The sequence below is a fragment of the Lacerta agilis genome, chromosome 12 (assembly GCF_009819535.1).
Source record: "Lacerta agilis isolate rLacAgi1 chromosome 12, rLacAgi1.pri, whole genome shotgun sequence".
Classification (NCBI taxonomy): domain Eukaryota; kingdom Metazoa; phylum Chordata; class Lepidosauria; order Squamata; family Lacertidae; genus Lacerta; species Lacerta agilis.
Window position 1 is genome coordinate 5,827,901 of NC_046323.1, and position 27,478 is coordinate 5,855,378.

General features: G+C 45.4%; 1 protein-coding gene across 1 annotated transcript in view; it reads right to left on the bottom strand.

The window, feature by feature from the left end:
• The window catches only part of EEPD1 (endonuclease/exonuclease/phosphatase family domain containing 1), a 56,764-nt gene extending 29,673 nt beyond the window's left edge, over nt 1–27,091 (bottom strand). Inside the window, exon 1 of the mRNA XM_033165487.1 lies at nt 25,884–27,091. Coding sequence (XP_033021378.1) covers nt 25,884–26,734 — 851 coding nt within the window. The 5' untranslated portion in view covers nt 26,735–27,091. The remainder of the gene's footprint in view (nt 1–25,883) is intronic.
• Between the last annotated feature and the right edge of the window lie 387 nt (nt 27,092–27,478).

Below are 27,478 nucleotides of genomic sequence, written 5' to 3' on the forward strand. Positions count from 1 at the left end.
CCTAATTTCACTGCCTTAAAACTCTGGGAAACAAAACAGCCAGTGCCCCCAACCCCGGAATCATTTTTCATTTCCCCATGGTATGGTACGATGGCGCTCAATCTCAACAGCTAAATCTCAGGCTTTCCTTACGGGGTTATCTGGCTCCTCTGTTTTCAGCCAGGCAGATGTTTGTCTCCAGACATTCCTGAAAAAGGAGGCAGCACTTTTCAGCAATAGTGGAGATACTTTGGATGAGAGGAAAATTACAGGTGAAACTCAAAAAATTAGAATATTGTGAAAAGGTATTTTATCTTAAAGGTATATCATTTCTTTCAGTAATTCAACTTAAAAGGTGAAACTAATATACGAGATAGACTCGTGACATGCAAAGCAAGATACGTCAAGCCTTTATTTGTTATAATTGTGATGATTATGGCGTACAGCTGATGAGAACCCCAAATTAACAATTTCAACTTTGGGGTTTTCATCAGCTGTACGCCAAAATCATCACAATTATAACAAACAAAGGCTTGACATATCTCGCTTTGCATGTCACGAGTCTATCTCATATATTAAACTCCAGTAGCTAATGAAAACAATTGCTTACCTAAATGGACTTTTCCACGATATTCAAATTTTTTGAGTTTCACCTGTATGTCTGTGACTGACATGGGCTGTGTCTTGTTGTACAGGTTATGTAAAATTAAAACATCTGTACACACAGCAAGGGAACTCCTGCTGAGCGAGTGAGAGCAGATCTAAATTTCAAGTCCTGGAAAGCAATATAGTAATCAAAGGCTCAGAAGACAGAATGTAAACAAAATTCTCTCTCTTTTCTCTCTCATTTTAGGATGGAACATTGCGTTTGAGAGCCTCCATTGAAAGTTCATGCAACATATATGAACCACAATATATATAAACACGCACACACAAATACTATAACTGGAGGTTTTTAGAATGGTTCCCGTGCACCCCAAGGGCTCTTACCTTTTAACACAATTTACTTGCTTAAAATGTCCCAAAGCTGGGTGACAACACTAATTTGAGGTTTGAACCAGCTGGGAACTTTAGAGAGCTGGACTGCCTGATGACACGGATGTTTTGCCAGAAGGGCTAGCCAAATAAGTCAAATTAAATCACCACATCATTTTACCTACTTGTTAACCCATCAACCATTTTTCAGCGAGACGACAAGGACACTGCTTTCAAACCACGACCCACCCGTTTATTGCAAAAAGAGAATTCATTATAAATTCCTAAGTTTTAACCTGAGGTTTCCTGTTAATGGTTTCCTTTTACGTCGGAGGAAATACTACGAATTTCTTGCGAAGGAAACAAAAAATTGTGCAATGTGGCAATTGTGTGGTTTCTCTCTCCGCCTTTGCCCGGCTGTTGCTTTACCAGGCAGAACTGTAAAAACTGCCTGAGGAGACTTTTCAGGCCAGTATGAACTTTGCTAAGAGTGAGTTTGTTGAACTCAAGTAACTCTAAGATGGGCAGAAATCCAGACAGACATCTCAGAGGTTACTAGGATTCCTTGTGGAAGAAGAGGAACATGATTGTTTTGTTTTTAATCTACAAAGAAAAATAATTTCTGAGAAGAGAAGTTTTGTGTCTGTGCCATGCATAAGACAGTGTCTTCATTAAAAAAACAAATCAAGAGTCTTCAGTTATTTTAATAACTTGAGCAAGGGGTAATTTCTCCATAGAGCCAGGATGTTCCCCCAAGTTCTTTAGCCAACCTTCTTTTTTGACATCAAATAACCCCAGAGTTTTGAATTATGGTGCTGGAGGAGACTCTTGAGAGCCCCATGGACTGCAAGAAGATCAAACCTACCGTATATCGCGGCGTATAAGACGACTTTTTAAGCCCGAAAAATCTTCTCTGAAGTCGGGGGTCGTCTTGTACGCCGGCAACATCATGCGATGTGACCCGGAGTTCCGCCCCGCCACTGGCTGCATGGAGCCTCTCCCCGGCGCTCCAGCCGCAACCGCTGCCTCAGCCGCCATGGAGCCCGGGCTGGGCGTGGGCGGCAAGCATGGAGGCTTCCTGTGCGGCGACGGGGAGGTTCTCCCCGCTGCCCCAGGCGTCGCTGCCGCCGCCTCAGCAGCCATGGGGGCCGCTGTGCGCTTGGGCGGCAAGCGCGGAAATCTCCTGTGTGGCGCGGGGGACGCTCTCCCCGCCGCTGCCGCCGCCTCAGCAGCCATCGATCCCGGGCTGGGTGAGTATACCCCAAACTCTGTTTTTTCACATAAAAAGTTGGGGGGTCGTCTTATACGCCGAGTCGCCTTATACGCCGCGATATACGGTATCCATTCTTAAAGAAATCAGCCCTGAGTGCTCACTAGAAGGACAGATCCTGAAGTTGAGGCTCCAGTACTTTGGCCACCTCATGAGCAGAGAAGACTCCCTGGAAAAGACCCTGATGTTGGGAAAGATGGAGGGCACAAGGTGAAGGGGACGGCAGAGGATGAGATGGTTGGACAGTGTTCTCGAAGCTACCAACATGAGTTTGGCCAAACTGCGGGAGGCAGTGAAGGATAGGCGTGCCTGGCGTGCTCTGGTCCATGGGGTCACGAAGAGTCGTACACGACTGAACGACTGAACAACAATAACCCCAGAGTCTGCCAGTCCATTTCATTAGGATACAAATTTCCTACTGATATTTCCTACCGAGAAAGATAACTGTTCATTGCTATGCTGCCAACATGCTCAGATCCAGAACTCCAGTGTGCTGGTTGGATATTATTAGCACCACCCTCAAATCCCTTAAAGGAAGACGTTGAAAAATTGAACTTAAGAAAAATCGAATTTAAGAAAAATCAATCTAAGCGGCATATTAAGTCTGGATGTGGGGAATACAGGTTCAAAGACTGGCTAGAAAATTCACTGGATGCCCTTAGACCGAGGGACTTGCCCATGTTGGAACAGAAAGTCCATCTGTTCCAACAAACCTTCCCTGACTCTTGCTATGTTTTTTCTAGAATTTGATTACACAAAATGGTATTTAGTTTCATTGCTCTGTACAGAAAGAGAGATGCAAGTATAAGATTTGTTATTTGATGTGTAAACCACTTACAGCAGGCAAAGCCAGTGTGGTGCAGATCTTGTTGGACTACAACTCCCATCATCCCCGAACCAGCGGCCATGCCGGCAGTGAGATGGTGAGACAACATATGGAGGGCACCACACTGGCTACCTCTGACTTAAGTGACTATTCTAGGAATATGCAGCATATAACTACGCAAAACAAACAAGGATTCCCATTGGAAGTCAATCACACAGTGGGCTCTGGGGGACCACCAAATGCTCCTACCCCCGTGAGGGTTCAGCACCTCAGCAAAAGACCAACAACTGCTTGGTGGTGTTTTGAGAACATCTGCCTAACACCTCAGCAACCAGGCCAGCAACTCTCCTTTCAATGTCGTGGGGGAACAGCCTTGGGCAGCAGCAAAATGGTTTTGTTTTATCTGAAGCAAGAGTTTCCATAGTTACACACGGCTCTTTTGCAGTGCTGACCTCACAATGCACGCCCCAGCCAGCTAGACCACATACACCAGCACGTACACACACACCCAGAGACCTCGCTTGATGTCCACAGGGTCTCCTCATCCTGACTGGATTAGGCTCGAAAGTATTGCTGCAGCCAATTTTGTAAACCGCTTTGAGGATTCTTTCGTACAATCAAGCGGTCTAGAAATGTTAGGAAATAAATAAATCAGCAATAGAATTAAGTTGTGGTGGTTGTGTGTGTGTGTGCCCACAATGGTTTTTACGGTTTGCAAATATGCCCCTCGGCCCAAAAAAGTCGGCAACCTCATACACACTCCCCAACCACTTCCAAATTGGCCTGGCAAAGTTAGGGAATTGTGTGTGTGTGTGTGTGTGTGTGTGTGAACACTGGTTCACTTTCTGCTCAGGCCTGCCACTAATCAGACCACCCCACAATTCATGTCAAAATTACGACACAAGAGAAACGTGTTTCCTCAGACGTTTTTTTCAATTTCAACTGCACCGAGGCAAATTGTTTGAAAAAAAGCAGAGCAAGTTATTCATTGTCTTTAAAAAGGTAAAGGTAAAGGTACCCCTGACCGTTAGGTCCAGTTGCGGACGACTCTGGGGTTGCGGCGCTCATCTCGCTCTATAGGCCGAGGGAGCCAGTGTTTGTCCGCAGACAGCTTCCGGTTCATGTGGCCAGCATGACTAAGCCGCTTCTGGCAAACCAGAGCAGCGCACAGAGATGGGATATAGAAATAATTCCCCCTCTTCCTACTTTCAAAAGTATTAAACAAAGAAAATTTATGTTACAGATACTTAATACGGCAGGAAAACTGGTGCTTGTTGCAGCCCAACCCTCGCTTGCCTCTAAAGAGACATAAGATGTTTACATGTGTGGGCTTGGCGGTGATGGGTGAACTCACAGCCTGTTGGTGTTAAAATCTCAACAGGAAGAGCTGTTTTTAGATATCAAGCAACAGGGAAGGCAAATTAAAAAAAACATTGTTGTTGTTTTTTTAAACAGAACAAAAGAAAGGGAAGGCTTTTTCTACAATGATTAAAATATCCTGTGGCATTTAAACCAGGATTTCCTATTTTAGGGAAATGGTACTGGGAGCAGGGGGGACTGTTCACACAGAATAAAATTACAGCACAACTTTCATAAGAGAAACAATCCTTCTGCCACAAAATCTTTAAGGACTGTAGTCACGGATGCACCCCTCTTGCTTCAACACCCAAGCAAGGGAAGCAGAGTCTGACTGAAAAGCCTGTAGCCCAGCACATGTTCACAAGCCATGGCTGGAAAGCAGGGCTATGTCCTGTCCACCTTATTGGAAATTGTGCAAACCAGGCTACCTACAATTTATTTTTTCTTTGCAGAATAATGAACTCAAGCTGTCAAAGGACAGGGATCTTAAAAATTGAAGGAAGATTATTTCCTAGCACTCGAAAGATGTGATTCAACCGTCGAGATCACAAGTCTCCGGTCACCACCCAATTTATCTTCCATTGACCCAGAGCACCGTCTAAAATTAATCCCCAACTTCAGCAATATTAAAAACGGTCACATTTCTTTCTACTTCTGCTGTCTGCCTCACAAGAGACCCAGCTGTTCAGCTGAGAGATCATTCACTGCCAGATTTTATATGGAGAAGTTGTAGTTTTTCCTCACCTAAGCAACACAGTTCAACCCTGAAATCTGTTTTGCATCTAGCAGAGTCCAATCCAATGAGCACTCCATCGCAAGGCAGGAATGAATTGCAGACTTAGGAACTTGAACATCATGTTCAGTGTCTTCTTTCTCCTTCATCCCACTATTTTGTTGAACATCCAGTCTGAATAAGAACGGGAAGGCTTGCTCACTATTTTACAACATTTTTCTCGGACCTAATAAGGCACTCACAGTGGCTGCAACCAGGATTCAATACATTTATTCGCTTTGATTGTAAGGGAAAGGGACTATTGTATGGAGATGACAATTATTATATATACCTGAAGGAGCGTCTCCACCCCCATCGTTCAGCCCGGACACTGAGGTCCAACGCCGAGGGCCTTCTGGCGGTTCCCTCACTGCGAGAAGCAAAGCTACAGGGAACCAGGCAGAGGGCCTTCTCGGTGGTGGCGCCCTCCCTGTGGAAAGCCCTCCCATCTTATGTCAAAGAGATAAACAACTACCTTACATTCAGAAGACATCTGAAGGCAGCCCTGTTCAGGGAAGTTTTTAATGTGTGATATTTTAATGTATTTTAATCTCTGTTGGAAGCCGCCCAGAGTGGCTGGGGAAACCCAGCCAGATGGGCAGGGTATAAATAATAAATAATAAATTATTATTATTATTATTATTACTCACTGTTTTAACGTGTCTTTGATGTTAGCGGACTATAAAGTACTGCAGATCTGGATTTTTAAAAAAATACCCAGCGCATTGTAAGGTAACTGTTTTTTTGCTGTGCAGGAAAGATCTATTGATTGACTGCAGCGGAGAGTAAGAATTTGTTGCAGTTTATCAGGCCAGGATTTTTTTTGCAGAATGGAAAACAGTTGGCAGGTTTCTTCCTTAGGGGATATTCATGTGCCACATATGAGCAAAACGGGAGCGTGAGATGCGGAGAAGGCAGACTCCTGCGTTTCTGAGGGGTAACAAATCTGAATACTTATTTGCAAGTCTGCTGTACATCCCACCATTCTCCATCATTGACCGAACAACAACAATAGCAGCAGCAGTCCTCTTCCTGCCCCCCCCACTCTCTCCCCTTTCCCCTCTCTCACTGGTAACATCATTATCCTCCCAAGTCATACACTGACAGTCAGCAGCTACAATAGGAGACCTCTACTGTGTTTCATTATTTGCATGAATGCTTCTGCATTCTCATCAAGAGGAGAAATTCCATTGTGCCTGAATTCAGGCCTCTTTTTGCTGCTCTTCCAGGATATCATGAGGATTTGGGGGGTGGGCAGGATTCACTGCTCCAAGAAAGAGATTCAGAGAATGTTTAAGAAGCAAGGTTCATGAAAGTTTTATCAGCATAAGTACTGGCTATTAGAAGAAGAGCGGGGGGTGTCTGTTCAGGGTGAAGATTTCAACAAAAAGCATGGAGCTGGAGCAAGCTTTCAGAAAGCGATCAATATTTCTGTGTTTGCGGAACTGGTAAAAGGCCTCAATGTACAAGTTCCACTGAGGTCCCTTGACGATACTTGTGAAACAGACCCCAGGTTGGAAGAAAATAATCAAGACTGTGGTGGAACCAACAGCTGGTAGCAACAGAATTAGGGGACCGCTTCTCTGGAAAATAACTTCCCTGCCCTGCCCACAAAAATACCGCTCAAGCTGAGAAGAGGAGGAGGAGGAGGAGGAGGAGGAGGAGTTTGGATTTGATATCCTGCTTTATCACTACCCGAAGGAGTCTCAAAGCGGCTAACATTCTCCTTCCCCTTCATCCCCCGCAACAAACACTCTGTGAGGTGAGTGGGGCTGAGAGACTTCAGAGAAGTCTGACTAGCCCAAGGTCACCCAGCAGCTGCATGTGGAAGAGTGGGGAAGAGAACCTGGTTCACCAGATTATGAGACTACCACTCTTAACCACTACACCACACTGGCAGAGAGTCTCTGCTAAGGAAAATAACAATATTGTAGGGCAGCCCACCTCAAGCACCAGAAACACATCTCTTAGTATTACAGCTCCCACAATTCTTTGGGGGAAACCGCAGCAAGAAAAGCGTTCTGAAAACAATTTAAAAGCCAATCCTTAAAATCAATTTACCTTGGAATAGACTCTGCCATCGAGACAATCTTGAGTAAGTTATTAAAGGTAGATACCACATGGCCTAAAGAGATGCCAAGTCTTATTTCCCAAACAATGTCTCCCCAAATTGGTCCAATAATTGAGAAGGCTTAAAGCAATTACTGGACAAGGAACAATTCTGTTGGCATACAGAGATTTGCATGTATACCTGGAGGAAGTAAGAAATTACATGGCATTTTCCAACCTGGAAACCTGTCAGGATTGTCACAATGATAAAAGTGTTTTCATTTGCACGGAGAGTGCTCGGGATATTATTTATACACTATTCTAGGCCAAGGGAACACGTTCAAAATAAATACAAAAATGCTAACAGCTCTCAAAAAGCATCGGTCAATACCAATCAAATTTCACTCCATGGTGCATATCTTTGTGCTTCCGCTTTGTTCCCATTCACACGTTGCTGATTCAAAAAACCTTTCTGTGTTGATACCATTTTTGAAGCTGAAGAAGTAAAATAAAGAGAGAAAAGTATCTTGCTCACTGACAGGCCACAATGATGAAGGATCTGTGTGTGTCCATCAGAGAAAATGGCCAGACTACAGTGAAACAAGGCCATGGGTTCACATTGGCTTAAAGCTTGAAGGCCTAAATCCGAGGGGGAGAAACTGTGGCCCCTCCACCAGACGTTGTTGGACTCCAAATCCTATCAGTCCCAGCCAGAATGCCCAATAGTCAGGGATGATGTGAACTGCAGCCCAACAACACCTGGAGGACCATAGATTTCCCATCCTTGGTTTTAAAACAGTCTAGGACTAGGTTGTCTGAAGATCTCTCTGGCAAAATGCCCCAGTTATTAAGATCCACACCAGAGATCCATCAGTAAATCCACTTTCTCGAGAAAGGTGGCTGGCTACCAGCGACAGAAGCCTTCTCAATCATGAACATCACCTGTGAACTTACCTCCCTTTATCCATTTACCTGGAGCCATGTTTCATGACTTGAAGGTATCGGCTTGCTTTTAATTAGTTGGGTGATGTTCTGAATAACATAATCTAGAAGGCCACAAGTTTTCTTACGATTCAAATGCATATTAATTGCTGCCCTTGTAATAAGTCATGAAACTGGCTTTGGGTTAATCAGAAAAGTACTCTTCATGGAACCTGGGGGAGAAACATCCATTTGCAAACAGACAAGAATCTGTTTTGGATCTCCTTATGGCTTGGTTTCCAAGGAAAATAAGCAAAGCTTAACTGTTGCAATGTCCATATACGAACAAGTGTTTTCTTAAGGATTTACACTCTTATTTCTATAGTGCAAAAAAAACCCCAGAAGTCTCTAAACACAGTAAGGATTGTGCTGATGGATCCAAAGGTTCAAAACTGTAATCTCTGAACTATTTCAGCTTGTTGCTAAGTAAATATTTCAGTGCTATGCGGGTTATTGGCAGCCAAAACTGAAATATTCCACACTGGAGGCATTTCAATTTAGCAGAGGGAGAGTCGACTTTCAAAAATAGAATTGATTTGTAAATGCTGAAAATGGACCGATTTAAAAAGCTGAAGTGTCCATTAGGCTAAGCACGCTGCGGAGCAGGAACCCAGCCAAATCACAGTCCGTTCTTCTTTGTGCTTCCCTCATCCCGTGAGTGCGTGGAGTTGCCTTATACCAAGACCACTGGTCACGCTAGCTTAGTGCTAACTACTCTGACTGGCAGGGACATCCCAAGATTTCAGGTAGAGCTCTCCCCAGGCCTGCTACCCAAGATTAACTGGAGATTATAGGAGTTGAATTATATGGACACAGAGTATGGGCTCTGCCACTGAGTTCAAGGGCATCACCTATAATAAAGTACAAGTGTCTCTGCGTCCAGTCCCTGTGTGCGTGGGATTGTGCTACTGCGCATGTGCCCCACGGACAGCCGTTGGGACTTGGAGCGCAGAGATGCTCTGCGCATGTCCCCGACGTTGCTAGGGCAACAGTTTGACCACATATGTTCTAGCGCCCGTTAATTTAACGGGGTTAATGTACTAGTTTGCCATATTCCACGACTAACTCTGAGTGGTTGGATCTAGCCAACATTTTAATTTCCCACAATGCCCTCTGCACAGCATCATCCGAGGCCATCATGGGAAATCAAAACAGTAGCTGAACCCAGGAGACGATCAGAGCCCGGAGTCAAATGGGTTTTTTTAAGAGGAGGAACCCCACAAATTGTCTGTATTGTTTCATGATGTACTGGTTGGTTTCCCCCACTCTGGAGGTTATATTATAATAAGGTTACCAGATTTTTCCCGCCCAATGAATTCAGGGACACTTTTCAACTTCCTACTAAATAGATGGATTTTGTCAGGGGGCTGATTTGTAAATCCGGGGACTGTCCCCGGGAAACGGGGACACCTGGTAACCTTATTATATTAGCCACCTTCAACACTTTGCTGTGGATCAGAAAGGCGGGATATAAATGAGTACAGCACTCAAAATATGTTTGAATCAGCGTCCAATGACAGATTTGACAATGACATGCATTCCTTAACTGTCGCCAGATCCTATGCAATTAAGTCACTACATATCTGCAGTCGTTTCTCCTTATATTACACAACAACATTGACTATGGACTGGAGCAAGTACTCCTCTTTCAGTTGCGGGAACAGCTGAGTCCAGAAAGAATTTCAGAGGGCCCCATGTCTTTCTAAAGGAGGCCCCAAGGCAGGCACTGACGGTGGGTCGTGCAAGGCCGCTGGGCTCCTGACCACTGCCCAAATACACCATGTGTTGATGCCAGCCCTGGAACCAGAAAATAAAGAGACTAGAGTCAAGCAACAAGGGTGGGAGAGAGAAAGAAAGAAAGAAAGAGGGAAAATAAGCTTTCCTACATAGTTCCAGTTACAGGTGGGTAGCCGTGTTGGTCTGCCATAGTCGAAACAAAATAGAAAATTCTTTCCAGTAGCACCTTAGAGACCAACTGAGTTTGTTCTTGGTATGAGCTTTCGTGTGCATGCACACGAAAGCTCATACCAAGAACAAACTCAGTTGGTCTCTAAGGTGCTACTGGAAAGAATTTTCTATTTTCTTTCCTACATAGTTGTTGACAACAGCATGCTAGACTTGGCTTCATCATCGCAATGGCATGCCCATGAATCTAGAGAAACAGGTTAGGTGCACTCATTTGAACAGTATGTTAAACATTACTTTTCATTGCTAAGGCTGGCAGTTCTATTCCATAGCTACCCACAGGCTGCTTATGAAAATAAAGCTTTGTCATTTCTCGCTGCGTCCTCCTCCTGTATGTACCCAGCATGCATTTTCACACCTGCATTACAGGCTTGATGACACCACAACTGCCCGAGTGGAATGCAATCGCTGCCGCTTCCCTGTTTAGAATTCAAGCAGTTGCCTAGCCAAGGGTTGATCATTTCCCCCAGCTTGTGGTTATAGTCACTACTGATAAATGACAGCAGTGGAATTTTTGGGTTTCAGCCTAAGAATTTTTTTAAAGTATTAATTGAAGCTGAAGGGCTCTTCCAATGTTCAAAACAGATTTTCATAGCGTTGGAAAAGAATGAAAGATACAACTGAAGGAACTAACCGAAGAAAAACAAGTAAAATTGGGCATAAAGGGGAAAATAGAATCAGAAGAAACTGGACTGGTGGAATGTTGGAGGGGAGACCGGTGGGAGATGGGGAAGGTAATGGGAAGGCTGAGGGTGGTCAGGAGGGGGGGTGGGGTAAAGTAGGAATTAATGGGGATATTATGAAGGCTGACTACGGTACTCCGGCACCAGAGGGAAAACGGTTTATGAGAATGGAAGAAATATTTAGGTATTTGTTAAGATGTGATGTTTTTTATATATCTGAAATTGGAATCAGGAAAATATAGGTTACAGCATAACAAAGTTAAGTGAAGAGAGGATATAAGAAGTTAACATGTGGAACTTGATGTTTTATTAGATAATAATAAGATTTAAAATTTAAGATATTTTGATTATGACTGTTAAACTAAGATTAGATGTAAGAAAGTAGATTTTACAATGTTACAAAGTTACTAAAGAAGATTAGAAATGAACGCAAAAGAGAGGATGTGAGGAAGTCCCAAGTTTAGGATTATAAAGAAGATGAGGATAAGTAAATAATTGTTTTGTTTGTGTCTATTTTGTGTAGTTTATGTAGTGTTTGTATTTGTTTTTTGTGTATTTTTATTGTTAAAACCCAATAAATTCTTATTTAAAAAAACAACAGATTTTCATAGCGTTGGAAGTGAGCCCAGGGGTCATCTAGTCCAACCCCCTGCAATGCAAGAATCTCAACTAAAGCATCCATGACAGAGACCATCCAACCTCTGCATACAAACCTCCAATGAGAGAGAGTCCCCAAACACCCGAGGGAGACCGTTCCCCTGTCGAACAGCTATTACTGACAGAAGCTTCCTCCTGGTGCTTAGTCAAAATCTCATTTCTTGTAACTTGAAGCCATTGGTTCAAGTCCTACTCTCCAGAGCAGGAGAAAACAAGCTTGCTCCGTCTTGCATGTGACAGCTCTTTAGATATTTGAAGATGGCTATCCTATCTCCAACATGAGTTTGGCCAAACTGCGGGAGGCAGTGAAGGATAGGCGTGCCTGGCGTGCTCTGGTCCATGGGGTCACGAAGAGTCGGACACGACTGAACGACTGAACGACTGAACAACAACAACAACAACAACAATCCTATCTCCTCTCACCCACTTTCTTTGCAAGGCTAAACGTACCCAACTCCCTCAACCATTCCTCATAAGGACCTGGTTTCCAGACCCTTGGTCATCTTGGGTTGCCGTCCTCTGCACCCGTTCCAGGTTGTCGACAACCTTCTTAAACTGTGGCGCCCAGAACTGGACACAGTATTCCAGATGTGGTCTGAACAAGGCACAATAGAGGGAACAATATCTTCTACCTAATGCAACAATTATTTCTCATTAAAGATGGGACAGATTTCTCTGTTGCAAAGTAACAAGTAGTCACCATCACAACAGGGATGGGTTTGTTCCCTTAAAAAAAAAAAAAAGTCCTGTGATATAGAAGTTTTTTTCCGCGTCAGCAATTGCAGCATGTATGATGACAAGCCTCTTCAAGTTCAGAATGAGCACACTAAGCCAGCCCCTGCCGAGGTCAATGACCAGGAATGACTGTGGGAAATCCTGGAACAGACCCAACCAGCATGTATTTGGCAATCACAGGCATGTGATGAAAAAAGAAGCTTTACTATGACAATATTTCAGAGCGATCTACTCAGCTGCAGATTTAATAGACTCGGTTTTTTTCCTTCTTCAACGAGTGAATCATTATAAGCTTCCAGTTCCATTTACATATAAAGTACAGCTCACAGAAACACCTAGCAACACCATTTTGTAGCAAAACCATCATTTTTAGCCAGCGGCTGTTCGCAAGCAATCCATTTAATTCTCTTTTCAAGAATCAACAGACGAGACACCGTGGAATTATTCTGCAATGGGGAAACAACCTTTCTTTTTGTGTGTGATACATTTACTTTATTTATCAGCTGCACTCAGTAAAAGCAAACGTGATCTAAGCTTTAATGAAAATAAAGCTGCCGATATCATAATGCCGTTATGCAAAATGGGGAGACTCAGGCAGCACTTGGAATACTGTACAGTTCTGGTCGCCTCACCTCAAAAGAGATACTGAAAAGCTGGAGAATGTTCAGAAAGGGGCAACCAACAGGACCAAGCAGCTGGAACAACTCCTGTATGAGGGAAGGTTACGGCATTTGAGGTTTTTTAGCACAGGGAAAAAGGGAGAATGCTGGAGGAGGATAAAATATGCATAGCTAAGGCATGATAGCTAGGCTCTACCGCACACTGTTGGAGGCACTGTGCCTCTGTATCCCAGAAGCTGAGAATCGTAAATGCTGAGAGTTCGGCTACTTACTTCAGCAAACCGTTATTAGGCATTACAAATATAGGCCACCATAAAACACCCGTGTGTGTGTGTGTGTGTATAAAATTATAAAATATATACAAATAAGCAGCCATGTAAAATATGTAATAATGGGGATTTTCATTGGAGTTTCTTCCCACTAAATCATGTGGGGCCTGCCTGGTGTTTTTACATGAGTAGAATGTGTGCTTTTATTTAAAACACATCTCTGGGTTATTTGTGGGGCATAGGAATTCGTTCTCTCTCCCCCCCCTTCAAAATCTAGTCCGCCCCCCTCACAAGGTCTGAGGGACAGTGGACCGGCCCCCTGCTGAAAAAGTTTTCTGACCCCTGCGCTAAATAGTGCCATTCGGCACTCTAAGAGATACTATCGATAAAAACTCAGTGCCGCTATTCTCTGGTTTTGCTTGCGGGCATCTGGTTAGCTACTGTGAGGGCCGGATGGTGGGCTGGATGAAACTTTGGCCTGATCCAGCAGGATTCTTCTTGCACTCTTAAAAAAAAAAGTGTATAAGGCTGCAATCCTATTCACATTGATCTGCAAATAAGGTGCCACGGAATTGACTTTTGCACTGACTTTACACTGCAAACTGCAATCCTAGGCACCCGTTTCTGGAAGGGAGCTTCAGTTGGGACGGACTTCTGAAGAAACCTTGCACTCAGTTCTGCTGTCAGGCTGTGATACAATGAACCTTAGGATTGAATGCCTATGTCTTGTTAATAGTAAACAGAGAACAGGGTTCTTCCTACAAGCATCTCCTTTTACAAAGGAACTATTCAGAGATCTTTGCCTTCACTAAAGTCACTGGATCTTAAGAGAGCAGGTAATTCTATCCGCAAGGCAACCAAGAATACGTCCTGTATCTTGAAGGAGAGAAGAGCAGAGAGCAAGAGGAAAGGAAGATCCTTCTTCTATGTGACCTTACAAATAGAATTGCCCAGTTTCTTTCTTTTTTAAAAAGTTTGTGCCGCCATATGAAACAACACGAGGAGTTGCACTTCATGCAAATGAAGGAGAACCACAAATTAATGCTTTATTACAATCAAATGGGAAGAGATCAGAAGGAGAACCAAGGGCCAGGAGAGAGAGTATTTTTAAGAAATCTCTCTATGCACAATCTTCTTGCAGTAATTGGAATACTTGCAAAAGGGCAGACTGCTTTAAAACAAAATAAACACTGTATTTTACAGAAACAGCCATTAGGGAAACATGAAGCATGAGAAATCTATTTTTTTCACTACAACTGTGTTTCATTTCCAGCAGCGGCCATTCTGTTAAAACCCTCCTCAAGCTGTCCTCACGTCCTTACATGGTATTCTGCAAGCGTGCTATGAGTACCCATTGCAGGACGGAGAAAAGAAAGTGAGTAAAGGGCAGGGGGGAAATCAGATCTGTGTAGCAATTGAAGTTAAAAGGATACAACCTGCACTTTGGGAGTATTCCTTACTTCTAAAGTTCTCTGTATCCTTACGTCTTCTGCTTTTGTTTCCAGCTGTAGGTCTGCCACACCAAAGTGCCCCGCTCTTGCCAGTGTTTCCACCCATTCTCCCTCATCATTTCTTATGCCTTGAACTCAAATCCTTCACAGAAAAAAGGTTACGTTTTGAGCCCAGTCTTCATCTCCAACTGCGATAAACGATGCATTCAAACCTTCCATCGGCGGTTCTCCCGCCAATGGAAGATTCTCTCTGGATTGTTGTGCCTTTGACAAGCTGCAAAAATGCACTTTGCAGACAATTGGTTTAACGTGCACTACATATGTCTTGAAATAAAGCTGTCCGTTTGGCAGCCACAGACACCATTGCCTTAGAGGATGCAATGTGTGCTCCTGAACAGCTCTTGCTCCTTTTCAGTGTAGTCGGTTACAGTGGTACCTCTGGTTAAGTACTTAATTCGTTCCGGAGGTCCGTTCTTAACCTGAAACTGTTCTTAACCTGAAGCAACACTTTAGCTAATGGGGCCTCCCGCTGCCGCTGTGCTGCCAGAACACGATTTCTGTTCTCATCCTGAAGCAAAGTTCTTAACCTGAAGCGTTATTTCTGGGTTAGCGGAGTATGTAACTTGAAGCGCCTGTAACCTGAAGCGTCTGTAACCCGAGGTACCACTGTATCAGCAGCCAAACCCCTGGCACTGAGAAGCCAGACCGTTCCCAGAGCAGACCGTGCCCAACCCGATCTTCTGAGGGCCTGAAAGCAGGATTGGTTCAGAACGACGACGAGTGTTTTGAAACTGGTTAACTCACTTCAAACTGGTTTGCTTTATTTTGTTGGTTTTTCACCCTTTCCTCTCAGGACCAGAGCTCCTTCCCAGGACTCTGAACAAAAGGAGGGACCAGAAACCATTATCTCCTTGACGTTCTTTCATTTTTGTGCTACAGATGTGTTCGTATGCATGCAGCCTTTGTTAAAGACATGCTGGTTCTGAGTCAGGTGACTATTCTCTGGAATAGGTCGATGTTGCAAAGCGTTTCCCCAGAGCGCAGTGTCAGAGCTAAATTCCCCCCTGTCATCCGTGTTCCTAAAGAGATTATTCCCCTAAACACGGAGAAGTAGCCTAGCACTTTTTAAAGCCTTGCAAAAAGCAAGACCAGCTTGACAACAAGACGATTTGTTCTTAATGTCTCCCAATCAACAGGAGATGCCAAGACTGCATTGCAGAAGAGAAAGGGGGGAGAAAGGCAGGCTTGAATTTTTGCAAAGCAAACCACAAGCCTTAGGAAAAGGGAGAGCAACCCTGTAATGCTGGTTGACAGCGCAGGAAGTTTCTACAACACGTCAAGCACAATCCTGCACATGTCCACTCTTATGTAACTGAGCCAAACCGAAGTTAGTGCCAGATCACGGTGTTTCGGGCTGTATCCTGAATAATCCATAAGAGCATGGGAAGTTGCCTTACAATGAAGTCAGACCATTGATCCATCAGCGTTGTTTACACCCTGACTGGTAGTGGCCCTCCAGAGATTTGAGACACAGGGGTCTTTCCCAGTCGTACCGGAAGGGGTTAAAGGTTGAGCCTTCTGCATGCCAAGCAGGTATCCTACCTCTGAGCCACAGCCCTCCCCCCAAGAGTACGTTGAACAGAAGCTCTGCTATGCAAGCTTAGGCGCTGGCATCTGGCACAGAATTGGCTGCCTTTGCCCACCATGACAGGACAAACCCTGCTGGCTCCAGAGGAGATTGCAGCAGTATTGCTCCTCCCTGGTCCCTTTTGCACAGGGTAGAGCAGGGGTCAGCAAACTTTTTCAGCAGGGAGCCAGTCCACTGTCCCTCAGACCTTGTGGGGGGCCGGACTATATTTGGGGGTGGGGGGAATGTGTGGGAATGTTTAGGAGTGTGGATGAGTATATATTATTTATATATCTCAATCCCAGCTTGTGTGAGCAAGCTCCAAACTTAGCAGAGTTACATTCCCTTTTAAAACACAGCAGAAAACGGTTGCATAGGCTTGCTAAAGCCTCTATAAGAAATATATATTCCTGGTATATTCCCCTTCTTCCCTCTTAAAAGCAAAGACACAGTACAGTACTGATTATTAGATATAAAAGAGTTTACTTACAGACATCCAAGAGTCACAGTACAGGCTCAAAGAGGCAGATAAGCTTAGATAAATATATTTACATGTGGTGAAGCTGATTCCATAGGGGAACAGGCTTCACCTCTGCTTCTCTCAGCTGCAAGCTGAGAGAGAGCATCCTGCTAGTTCAAACGACGAGGCAAAATGGGGAGTCTTCTTTGGGATCTTGTTCCCAGGTAAGACCACACCTACTTCTGGTTCCTGTAACTCAGTCCAGGTAAACAGGAAGTTAAGCCTGGAGGACTGAGTTACCTTCATGTCCACTCTAGCAGTGTTGTGTTTGGCTGCTCTGTGTTTACATCCCACAGAATGAATGAATTCCTATGCCCCAGAGATGCATACGAGATGCTCATGTCAAAACACCAGGCAGGCCCCACAAATAACCCAGAGATGCATTTTAAATAAAAGGACACATTCTACTCATGTAAAAACATGCTGATTCCCGGACCGTCCACGGGCCGGATTGAGAAGGCGATTGGGCCAGATTCGGCCCCCAGGCCTTAGTTTGCCTACCCATGGGGTAGAGGGACAAACCTAGGATCGTTTGTCCTGGTTCAAATTCGTGGTTAAAACAGAGAGATCTTAAACACAAGCCTGAGTTTAGAAGACATGAGTTGCCCTGCACTGAGCGAAAAAGCCCAGGGAGGAAGGATCAGAGCAGCTACAGGCTTTTCTCGGAGGACCAGCATGTTTGCTCAGTCACAGTAAGCCATACTCTAGCTTTCCAAGGTGCATGAACCACTTCAATATAGGGTCCCAAGAATCTCAGACACTCTACTGATACAGATATTAAAAAGCAAGCCTTTAAACTTTTCCAATATGCAGTGACTGCGGCGAGAATTTTAATAGCACAAAAATGGAAACAAGAAGAAATACCGACAAAGGAAGAATGGACAGTGAAATTATTGGAGTATGCGGAACTGGATAAAATGACGGGAAGAATCCGAGAACACCAGGACCAGAAATTCATCAAAGACTGGTTTAAATTTACGGACTATCTGAAGGATAATTATATTCAATTGAATACGTTGATAGGACTGCAAGAAGCTTTGTAGATGAATGAAGAAATATCGTTGTAAATATGAAATTTTAGTGATTAAGATGAATGTGATGATTTAGAGCAATGATTGATTTAAGAAGTATAGATATAAGTGATAGATATTAAAATATCATGTGGAGGGTTTGAGGGAAGTCATGGCCTTAAAAAGCCAAAATATTTTAAGATGAAAAGACAATGTGATGAATTTTATCAATGTATTTTTTATAAAATCAATAAAAATGATATGGCAAAAAAAGAAAGAATCTCAGACACTCTGTGCTAAATCAGCAAGTCATTAGTGCTAAGAGAAAAAATTGAAAATCTGGAGAACCTTTTCTCAAATTGCAAGGTAGATTCCACTGGTTAGTTGCCCAAGTTTTATATTTCCCAGCACAGCTTCCCCGCCCCCCCCCCCAGTCTCCCATGCAGGGCTGCCAACTTGAATGAAATATTGTGGGGTCCCAGGTAAGCCCCGCCCAGCAGAATCGATCACATGACACGGTGCACGCACACCATTTGAATGGCAATGCCCATCAACTTGGGGGGCCCTGCCCCCCTCAAATATTTTATTGCATTGGCTAAAGCCCCCACAGCCCTAGGAATTAGCTCCTATGCTCCCTTGACTACTTTCCCACTACAAACAACAATTATTTGCCCTCTGACACTCCTTGTCCAAAGTTTTGGGATTCTTTTGACAAGCTGAATTCTTAAAGACTGTGGAAAGCAAGTCTAAGGTTGCATGCAGTTCTTCTCCTCTTCCAAGTTTACATTTGCAGAATGTATACTGAGCACAGCATAATCTGAAGGGTCATTCGAAGTGTTTGCATTTCCAGATTATCAGGGTTCCCACCTGCAACGCAGCTTCTGAGTGCATACAGGCCTCAGATTTCCTCTCTACAAGTTGCTTTTAACACAGTTAGCCTCCCAGAATGGCTGGGAAAACCCACTCAGAAGTGTGGGGGTACAAACAATAACATTATTATTATGTTAGATTTCCAGAGCTTAGACTTGAAAAATGCTAAAACAAGAGGTTCTTTTTTCTTTTTTTGCATGCTTTCGGAGCTAATGATTTCTGTGTGTGCTCATGTTATTAGGGCTGTGCTTTTTCCTGCTCTTTTATTACGGCAGAGTTTGTCTTGGATGTACTCCAGAGTATTATTAGAATGGGTACAGGAAAATATACAAGGAGATAAAGGAAGAGATAAGGAACAAAACAGACACACCTTACCACTCTGCCAAGCCAACAAGAGCTGAACATACAAAAATAAACGAACAGAAGCACACAATCTTTGTTGGTGCTTTCAAACATGTATATTGTTGAGTTAGCAGCAGAATGGTATCAGTCCGAATGCATGAACATCATTCCATCACGCAGAGCTAGGGGAAAAGCAGTGCTCTGAAAGCAGCTCTCCGTTGGCTGAGAACGTTCCTTAGCCCAAGACTTGGAGGCTAGACAAGTTTCTAGGCATCATATTTGCAAAGGGAAGTTTGGGGTGTGTGGGCAGACTATGTACGTAGCTTCCTCTTAGCTTCAAATAAAACTAGCGATCCCAGGCCTTCTGGGTAAGATGACTGCCACTCACAAAGCGTAAAGCTTTGCATAATTCAGCTTTTCTGGGAACAGCGTTTTAAATATTTTCACCATTTTTTTCCTTCGTCTCAGGCAGCCCACATACCCTGCCTAGAGCTCACCCTGCGCATTTTGTGGCAGGAATCCTCGCACGGAGCAACTTGTCCATTTATCTCCCCCAGGAAATCTATTGCAATCTGGTGTCGCGGTGAGATCCTACCCACTGGGCATGTCCCTTTTGAAGCCCCAAAAATGAAGGCATGGGGAAGACAGCACACATCAGAAATATGCCCAGCACAAGGAACGCCAGAAATAAAATAAAATTAAAGCAAAAAGTGAAAGTCTCATTACCAACCACACATACATTTATTTGCACAAATGAGGGAGCCCATTTAGAAAAGGGAAAGGGGGTCAATACTAACCCCCCAAGGAGGGACAAAGGGTGGAGCTTTTTCCTATCACAGCTTAAGGGAATGCCTACAATACACATTTTAAAACCAGTTTGAAATTTGCCTTGTTGTCATGGCTTGGAACATGGGACTGGGGAGTGTGGTTTTATAAAGAGGCTCGAATCTCTGGCTGCATACACACCATACATATACAGCACATGATCTCCCCCAAAGAACCCTGGGAACTGTTGTCTTCCCACCACTGAGCTACAATTCCCAGCACCCCTTTAAAAACTACAGTTCCCAAGGTTATTTGGGGGAAGTTGTGCGCTTTAAATGTAAGGCGTGTGTATATAGCACGCTTCCTCAACCTCGGTCCTCCAGATGTTTTGAGACTACAATTCCCATCATCCCTGACCACTGGTCCTGCTAGCTAGGGATCATGGGAGTTGTAGGCCAAAAACAGCTGGAGGGCCGAGGTTGAGGAAGCCTGCTTTATAGCCAAAGACTTTTTGGTCCTTGCACAAAACTGCCAGTACTTGTTCTTTAAAGGTAAAGGGTAAAGGGACCCCTGACCATTAGGTCCAGTTGCGGATGACTCTGGGGTTGCGGTGCTCATCTCGCTTTACTGGCCGAGGGAGACGGTGTACAGCTTCTGGGTCATGTGGCCAGCATGACTAAGCCGCTTCTGGCGAACCAGAGCAGCGCACAGAAACGCCGTTTACCTTCCCGCTGGAGTGGTACCTATTTATCTACTTGCACTTTGTGCTTTTGAACTGCTAGGTTGGCAGGAGCAGGGACCGAGCAACGGGAGCTCACCCCGTCGCGGGGATTCGAACCGCCGACCTTCTGATCGCCAAGCCCTAGGCTCTGTGGTTTAACCCACAGTGCCACCCGCGTCCCTTGTTGTTCTTTAGAAGAAGCCAAAAATCATCCAAGCAGTTTTATATATGTGTTGAAATATGCCCTTAGGAATATCACTTGTAGAACATTCGACTGCATAGTTATGGAAACACTTCTGATCCACTAGTCAAATGGCTCACCATCACTTTTCGACAAGCCAGTCTCCGTTCCAAATCCAATATGAGAGAAATAGGGGTAGAAGGGAAGGGTGGAAGTGCTATCCTTTTTTAAAACAAACAAAAACAAACAAACAAACCACAAATGCAAAAGACATCCACCACGATCTTTTTGAATAAAGAAGAAAGAATATGCTGTTCACAGTCAAATGAATGCCACGCTCATCTTTGGAACGGAAAAATTAGAAAGCTCAGGATTCAAAAATTAGAAAGCTCAGGATTCAAAGGTTTACTGAAGGTCAATAGCACAAGTCACAACCCTGCCAACTGCTGCCTCAATAACCCCAACACGAACTCAGTGTTAAATACTGCTGCTACCAAAAAAAAATGAAAAGGTGGAGGGGAAGGAAAGTTAGAAACCCACCATTTAAAATACCGAGGGAAATGATTCATTTCAAAAAATGGGGGAGGAGAAGACCATGCTGTCTGTGAGAAGCAGGCATATTCATTCATAAGATAGAAGACGCTTTTGAGAAGGATTAACACAACTGATGTGGCGGAGAACATTGAGCGTAAGAGGATTAAGCAATTTATCAGCCTTCGTCAAGCCGGTCGCCTCCAGATGTTTGGGATTGCAGCGGCTGTGCTGGCTGATGGGAGTTGCAGTCCAAGGCCTTTGGAGGGCACCGGCTTGGCGAAGGCTGCTCTGCATCACGGGAAGACAACCAAACCCTTCTGCGGACTGCTGAGAAAAGGGAATGATTCCGTTCCCCCCCCCCCTGCTTGGGAGCAAGGCACCAAACCAGCCCAGGGAGATGCAGAATTCGAGTTAACTCATCTAAAGGTAGCATATTGTAAAACAGAGCGAATGCCTCGAGGGGCAGCTTGCTTCCTGAACCTAAGAACAACTGTATCAAATATACATTAGCAATAAGCGCCAGCTGTCGCAAGAAAACGATAAGCAGAACCGTGGGTTAAATATTACCATTACTTTCACTGGGGTTTGCAGGAAGAAGGCAAGTGTGTTTGGGCCAAGGGGGGTCAAAGATCCCTTGTGTTTGCGTTCCGTCATGCCCAGAAAAGCTGCACCTACTGAAATTTCTGCACATCAGGATGCTGTGGGGGTGGCAAAGGAGCAGGTCCAGTAATTGGGGGGGGGGGAATAAAAGACTCAACGCTCAAGACTGGAGCGAAGAACAATTTCGCCCCAAGTAACCAGGGCCAGCCCAAGACATTTTGGCATCTGAGGCCATCCACAAAATGGCACCTCCCTCCTTGCCAGGGAAGAAGGAGTGAGGGAAGACCTACCTCATGAACCAGGGGGGAGTAAATATCTACATCGGGGTCTGCCTTCGTCCTGAGGCACTTGCTTCAATTTGCCTCATAGGTGGGCTGGCTCTGCCAGTAACAATGATCAGAGGCTAGGGTGAAATTTCTTACAGGTCAGGTTCCCCCCTCCTGAAAGTTGATTAAATTAAATGGATCAAGGTGCCCCATTGTGCAGACCCTTCCATCTAAAATTGAAAGGGCATATTTCAGATGCTCCCTCATGTCATGTTTTCCCGCTCACAGAAAGCTAGCATGTCAGGGAGAACAGTTCTGGCTTGTCTTGTTCCCTGGCACGCTAGATTTGGATGTTCTTCACGGGGTGTGGCAGTTTCCTTTCATTTGACACAGCACAGTATGTGAAGGGCTGTACAACATGACAGTTGAGCAACACGATCAACACGTCTGTTCCTAGGCACATTTACTTGGGAATCAACTCGGACTGGATAAGACTTCCATTTGAAACCCTAGAGCAGGGGTCAGCAAACTTTTTCAGCAGGGGGCCGGTCCACTGTCCCTCAGACCTTGTGGGGGGCTGGACTATATTTTGGGAAAAAAATATGAATGAATTCCTATGCCCCACAAATAACCCAGAGATGCATTTTAAATAAAAGCACACATTCTACTCATGTAAAAACACGCTGATTCCTGGACCGTCCGGGGGCCGGATTTAGAAGGCGATTGGGCCGCATCCGGCCCCAGGGCCTTAGTTTGGGGACCCCTGCCCTAGAGAGTTGTTGGCAGTCAACTTGGACAATGCTGATCTATATGGAACGATGGTCTAACTCATTTTAAAGTAGCATCTAATGTTTCTATATACCGTATTTTTTGCTCCATAAGACGCACTTTTTTCCTCCTAAAAAGTAAGGGGAAATACCTGTGCGTCTTATGGAGCAAATGGTGGTCCCTGGAGCTGAATTGCCCAGGGGCCAAAAGCAGATTGTGCTTTTTATTTTACAAAGAGAAAAGGGAGTGTTGAAAGGACCCCACTCAGCAGCTGATCAGCAGGAGATCAGGAGAGAGATAAGAGTCCCCGGCTCCCTTTCAGCCCCGCCCTCCTTTGTTGAATGTGCTGCAGAGGGAGGTTGTTTGTTTCCCCAGGACATGTGACTGGCTGATTAGATTATCTGTCTGAAAACAGTAGAAATGGCTCCCTTTCCTTAAGATTTTTCAGAAATGTGAGTTAAACCCCATAAAAATGGGGCTTTTCCTCTTTGCTTTTCCCCCTTTGCAAAAGGAGCTTTGCTTTTCCCCCTTTGCAAAAAAAGCTGCAAAACCTTTAGCTGATCCTCAAAACAAAAACAAAAACAAAAAAAACCCCTAGGGCTTTTCCCTTTGCAAAAAAAGCTGCAAAACTTTTAGCTGATTCTCAAAAAAGGCCTTTTGCCTTTGCAAAAACAGCAGCAAAACCTTTAGCTGATCCTCCAAAAAAAAACCCCAAAACCCCAGGGCTTTTCCCTTTGCAAAAAAAGCTGCAAAACTTTTAGCTGATCCTCAAAAACAAAACAAAAAACAAAACAAAACAGGGCTTTTAGAGGAGGAAAACCAGAAAAATATTTTTTTTTCTTGTTTCCTCCTCTAAAAATGAGGTGCGCCCTATGGTCCGGAGCGTCCTATGGAGCGAAAAATACGGTATTATAGACCCCGGGACACCATCCCAGGGCCACGAAATAGGTTCTTGCAACTGCCAATCCCTTTGTTATTGGGTGATGATATGTAATTGAAACTTCCTGTGGATCAGTCTGTCCGAACCTGCTTGTGACCCAGACCAGGAACTTTTGAACAGGGCTGTCTTCTTCTGCTCCCCTGAATGTTCTCAAGGCAAGGACTGCTATGTGTACGTTTTGATCACTCACGGCCCTATGTTGCAAGGGAGGAAGATTGCAGCACAGGTTTCACCGCTGTAAACACGAATTGCTCATTCCTTCCTTTTGATCCAACCCACAGAAGCTTCTCAGCGCTCCAGCATTGCTTCTGCTTGTGGGAAAACAAAACGTACCGCAATATGGTATATACCAAGTGCAGAGTTTCATCTCTGCACTGCGGACATGGGAACAATAGCCATTACTCAAGTTCAGGTTGCAGTGCAGGCTGTGGGGGGGGGGGAAGAGTTCTTTGGCAAAAATACAGTAAATCACAGGTCTGAAATCACTCCTACGAAAAATACCCCTTTAAGTCTTCTATGTGTACTTTTTCCATCTAGGAACCAGGACAACAATATCCAATCAAGCTTTTCTGAAGAGAGAGGGGGGGGCTATTTTTCCACGAAAGAACAGAAAGAGAAAATGAGGTTTGGCATGCAGCATTACTTCAGTTTCAAAATAATGAGGTCACTTCTCACTGAACCTCCGATGAACACAGCACTATTTTCAAGCAATGCTTGCCATGGCAACGTATATATACACAAATTCATGCGCACGGTGCCTCTTTCTAAAGAAACTGCTAAGCACAAGAAGTTGCGGCAATAAAGTACTCACTTCTTGTTCCTAATGACCATTCAAAACTGTCTGACCAGACAAGCAAATCCTTGCCCTGGAGCTTGCCTCGATTGAAACACATGGACTGGTAGGCTGCCAGGGCAATTTAAATTCGACAGGAAATGCTCAGTGTCCGGAGGCCCATCACCCTCATTCATTAGCCTTAGGACTGATTTAAATGTGAATGCTTCCATGCAAAGGTCTTGAGAGGGCATTTACCTGTGTTGTGCACACAACGACGAACACAAATCAGTGTGGACACTACCTGGCTGCAAAATGCCGGCATGTAAACAGGTCAAATGGATGAGCCAGCACGCAAGATGTTATCCACACTTTGTGAACACCTACATGAGCGCATGCTTTTCCGTGGCCTCTGCATGGTAGCTCTCACATTTTGGGACTCCCAAGTCCATGTGATATGCCCAAGACCTCCAAAAGCTCAGGTTTAAACTTCATGAGAATCTGGCTGCAGATCTGCATGTATAATCCTGGATCTACCCAAACCACACAGAAAACAGACAGCAGGGGATCCAGATGAGAGTAAACGGGGGATTTGGGTGAAGGGGAAGAAAACCCTCCACACCTTGAGTGTTTTTGCCGCACAACCCAGCTCACTTTCAGTAATGGGAAAAGAGACATCAGGAGACAAGACAGCAAGGAGGAAATTGCGGGCAGGAGAATGAGAATTATACCCCTTCTGATTTTGGCTCCATCCACCCACCTTTTGCTTTTTAAAAATTGTTAAGGAATTGGGAGCAGATTCTGGCTTAAATGCACACATCTGCTAAGAGGTAAGTAACAGAACGGGGAGTGTAGAGATATTCCTGCTTATGTATACTGTTCTCGGATGCGATTCATGGGACATTGGCCCAGGTGAGTCAGTTTCCGAACTAAATACCATATATCTCAACAGAATTATAGTTACACAGAAAGGTTCAAATGGTAGGCTGTGGCATCAGAATGGAGCATACGTAGCATCACTGAATATGTCCAATGGGCATTATTTTGGGCCTATAGGCAAAGGTTAACAGGATTAGCTATGGGCTTACAGAAAAAGAGGGAACAGTTGAGTTCAGTTTGTCTCATCATATTTTGTTCGAAAGCAGCGGTGGGGAACCTGCGGCTCTCCAGATATTGCTGGACTCCAGCTCCCGTCAGGCCTGGCCAGCATGGCTAACTGTCAGGAATGACTGGAGCTGCAGCCCGGCAACATCGGGAGGGCCAAAAGGTCCCCCTATTCCTGGCTTAAACCAGGAGGTCATCACAAAGCCAAGGGAAGCACGAAACAAACAGACGAAGGATAACTACCCACAGGTACTGCACAAGAAGTCCCATACCTGTTCTCCAGCAGCGTCATGCACACGACCTCTCGCACGCCGGGATTGTTGGCTTTTTCGACGGAGCAGCTCTGCAGATTCCAGGTGGCCAGCCTCAGCACAGGCTTCCCATCCCGCACCCCACCAAACATCTCCACGGTGGGCCGCGTGGAGATAATCTGTGTCGGTCCTCCAGGAGGGAAATCCAAGTCCTCACTCTGGAGGCTTAGCGAGGTGGGGCTCGGGTGAGGCTTGACCATGAAATTGAGGCCGCCATTGGTATTCGTAGAAGGAGGCCTTGAGCGCTCGGCAAATACCTGGTGCCGGATTTTGTCCAAGAACGAAGAGTTGATGCAGTCCATCTTGACCATGTCCTCAATGTTCTTGAAGGGCCCGTGCTCTCGGCGGTATTCGACGATGGCGCTGGCTATTTTTTCCGTGACGCCACGGATGCTCATGAGCTGGGCAGGGGTGGCAGTGTTGATATTGATCTTCGCAGCTGAAAGGTGGTCGAGGTTCTGGTCCTTCCGTAAGGAGCTGGGCGAGTGCTGGGCCGAGTTCCCTTTGCTGCTCACGCAGATCTCAAACTTCACCTGCTCCAGCTTGGCAGCTCCGACCCCACTCACCAGGGCCAAGTCCTCGACCTTCTTGAAGCCCCCTATATACTCCCGGTATTCCACAATGCTCTGTGCAACCGTCCTGGTGACCCCGGGCAGAGTCATGAGCTCCTCCTCGGTGGCTGTGTTGATATTCAGCCTCTCCTGGTTCACCAGGATGTTGCTGAAGTTGCATGCCGCGCTAAATTTGCGGCTGTGGCACAGGTCCGAGGGGTCTCTGGGGATGGAGCGGTGGCAGCCAAGGTTGCCCCCCATGCTGTCTGGCTTGCTTTAGCAGTGGTGCAGTAATCCACGGTCGCTCTGGAGGCGCTTGGAGGCTCTTAAGGAGACAGCTGGCCTGCACAGCAGTAGCGTGGCACTCTGCACCGTCCAGGATTCCCTCCTTCGCAGGCAGGCAACAACAGAGGAGCCAGAGGACCTTAAGCCTCTCATTCAAGAAACTGGCAACAAAATATTCCTCCTGGGAGGGAGGGAGGGAGGCGGGCTGTAAACACCGGGCTCCAAAATCAAATTTGGCAAGCGACTGGGATATTCGCGGGCTGCTGGACGGCACTCCAAGCGCAGGGCAAAGTTAAAAATACTCCAAATGCACACAGACGCAGGAGGCAGGCATGCGTGCCTGCAACCGAGAAGGGCAGCCGCAAAAGCTGATGGTCAACCAGCCGGCTGCAAATTTGGGAGAAAGCGCTTCTTGCTCTGGTTTCTGCCCCGGATCAGCGGCTGCAGCGCGGAGGGGGCGCGCAATCCCGGCGGCCCTTTGCCAAAAAAGAAAAAAGCTGCGCTTAGCGGAGCATCGCGCCGGGCTGCAGCCGAGGCTCGGCAAGCCGTGCGCGCTTCCTTTCCTTGCGCGGCGTCCCCTCCTCACGTGCGGCTCCCTTTCCTTCCTCTCTGCCCGCCGATTTCCCCCACCGCGTTGCTTTTTGGCCAAGCCAGGAAGGAGGAGGAGAGATGGGGCGCTCGGAAGGGAAGCGCCGTCCTCCGGAGGGCTTGTACCGCTCG